Genomic DNA, 2,499 nt, shown 5'->3' on the forward strand with positions numbered 1-2,499 from the left:
CATGCTGCTTTAACAAAATTAATGAATAAAGATTAAGTGTGATTTTAAGTCAAGAGTGGCAAATCTGTAAGACCTATTAAAAAGTGTCTAGGGATGTACCAAACTACTGCGATGTTTGTGTGAAGCCATAAGTTATAGCAAGGACACTTATGTTTTAAGCAATCTGTGACAAAATGTCAAAGAACTAATACCAGGAGGATACCAGGAGGTTTGAGGTTGATGAAGTCTGATCAATGTTGCAGTCCATTCTTTTCAAAGATTAAAATATAAAAACAGTAGAAAGTTGAGGGAGGCACTGGAGGATGAAATAATATTCTCCTAAAGTTAATAATACAATAAACTTGTCTTTACTTGTACCTTGAGGATTTCCATGGCATACCAATCCACCTCAAGATTCCAATTAAATACTCAAATTTATATAGCATTTTCAGGCTTAACCGTCCATTGTCTAAAATAATGAATTACTCTTTATTTAGAAGTGTTCCAAACCATTGTTTTAATAAAAAACAAATGACAAACGTTCATCCTGTCTATAGAAAAAAAATAAATACATGTTCCTTACTCTTTTCTTCATAGTACATAGCCATTTTCTTAAACAAAAAGAGGAACAAAAAATAAGCAGCCAAGAGAAAGTGGATCCCAGAAGAGGAATGATCAGCTTTTCTGTAGTAAGTCTATAATAAATGGTCAGAGTTTAAGCTTGGTCTCAGCCAGACTTGAACAGCAAAATGGCCACTTGACCAAGGTAGAAATAGATGAAGTGCTTGGTCTCATGGGTCACGTAGCTGCCGAAGTTCCTTCCCACAATGCAGTGCCAGGTTGGGTTGTATTTTTTGTCAAATTCCTTGAGTGACAGACAAGAGAATTCATGACGTAGGGTATTAAATCTGGTATCAAAAAATGCTTAAGCTGTCACTAACTGGTATTTTGGACAGTTAAATTTTCTGCACAGTGTTCTTCCATTGTAAAACACTTGCATTTTGAGCTGTTACAGCTTGGTGTGATATCTAGATCCAAGACTTACCTTTTTGATGTAGGCAGCAATGTCCTTCTCAATGTTGTACTTCTCAAGAGCCTGTGTGGCACACTCAACAGCATCCTGCTGCATCTCCTCAGACATGTCTGCATTTTTTATTACTGCCTTCCTGTCAGACATGGCTGCTCTGCAATCACAAAGACACGTTTTTAGATGTACAAGATAATTTAAACAAGATAAAACCCCTTTCTTTTGGCTCGTATTAATGATTTTGGAACATTAGTGAGTATAGTCTCAGGACCTTAATCACTTTGTCAATAATTTGTACAGAATAGCCATCACAGGCCCTGGTCTACTTTTTCTCACACAGAGGCATCTTGTCACTGACGGCCGACAAAGTGCCGTTTCAACAGGAATTTGCACTTCGCAACTTGCACAGTATCATATTGCTGGTAATTTGCACATTTTTTAAACGCTGCAATTTATATACAGTTTATTTGTGAAAATCCTTCTATAAAAGCAGAGCTAAATGACACAACAACACTAATGACACTGGTCACCGTGCAAAATCAGGTTACATACATTATATCAAGACGAAATACTGGGTAGTCTTTCTTCCATCATTTTCTTGCATAACAACCTCATCAACCTACATTTCGGTCGAGCGTTTCTATGGCCTATTACCTCTTATCCTTATACAGCAGAGTTGATACTCCCAGTTTATCACGCTAGGATCATAATTTGGATTATAGCTGGGAAAAGTAGTTGGGTAACGTATAATGCAAGCAAAATCCAAATTTAAGCGTATAGCACTAGATAGCAATTATCCTAATTAGGTGATGTGACTGGTTATTTGTCTTAAGACTGTCCACAATTACAAATATGTATTATTACCGGTAGCATTGTTTTTTAGGCACCGAGAGGTTTAAAGACAATTATAAGATGAATATTTAAATATGACTAGATAACCTAACTCGTCCTAGATAGCTAACATCAGTTTTTACACATAAGCAAAGTATTTCGTGCTAATTTTAAAGGGGATTAAACAAAGTTATGAAAAATACTTCTCTAAATTGACTCGTCATTTACAAAACGACTAAAATAATCTTTAGCATCTGTTTACCTGATATTGCTGAGTCTTCTCAACGAGAGTAAAAAAAAAAACAATACGACCGTTTATAATAACCTCCGCTATAGTCTTCACTGAAAGTAAGGTGGGTGTGTTACTGATTTGTTGTACTCCTCTTTTGTTTTGTTGGCTGACGCTTACCGGCACGATTCACCTATTGGTCGACCCCAAGTGCATTCTCTCTGGTATTTACTCCTGCATTTTATTTCAAACCATCATGCCTTGCGGTTTAGACGCGTAGTTGGTCTCCATAACAACGAAGGTGCGAACGCGCACGCGCCAAACTGAAAGGAGAAAACTAATACTGCATCCTACGACCAAGGGAATCAAAAGCCCTTCAGTCGACTTATTTTGTAAGGATAACACGCAGGCCGGAATGACGCCATTAAACTAA

General features: G+C 37.1%; 1 protein-coding gene across 1 annotated transcript; it reads right to left on the bottom strand.

The window, feature by feature from the left end:
* Window positions 1–481: 481 nt before the first annotated feature.
* dynll1 (dynein, light chain, LC8-type 1) lies at window positions 482–2,249 on the bottom strand. Its single transcript, XM_060880826.1, has 3 exons — window positions 2,100–2,249; window positions 1,025–1,163; window positions 482–844 (listed from the first exon to the last, which is right to left on the bottom strand). Exons 2-3 carry the CDS (start codon window positions 1,154–1,156, stop codon window positions 707–709), a joined length of 270 nt encoding a protein of 89 aa, XP_060736809.1. The 5' UTR covers window positions 1,157–1,163; window positions 2,100–2,249; the 3' UTR covers window positions 482–706.
* Between the last annotated feature and the right edge of the window lie 250 nt (window positions 2,250–2,499).

The sequence above is a fragment of the Tachysurus vachellii genome, chromosome 11 (genome assembly GCF_030014155.1).
Source record: "Tachysurus vachellii isolate PV-2020 chromosome 11, HZAU_Pvac_v1, whole genome shotgun sequence".
In the NCBI taxonomy this organism is placed as follows: Eukaryota; Metazoa; Chordata; class Actinopteri; order Siluriformes; family Bagridae; genus Tachysurus; species Tachysurus vachellii.

What these genes read in the sequence shown, in the direction of transcription:
- dynll1 (XM_060880826.1), bottom strand. Translation starts at nt 1,156, where the DNA reads ATGTCTGACAGGAAGGCAGTAATAAAAAATGCAGACATGTCTGAGGAG. An exon ending in TTGCTGCCTACATCAAAAAG is followed by an intron (nt 845 to 1,024) that starts GTAAGTCTTGGA and finishes CTGTCACTCAAG; the next exon opens with GAATTTGACAAAAAATACAA.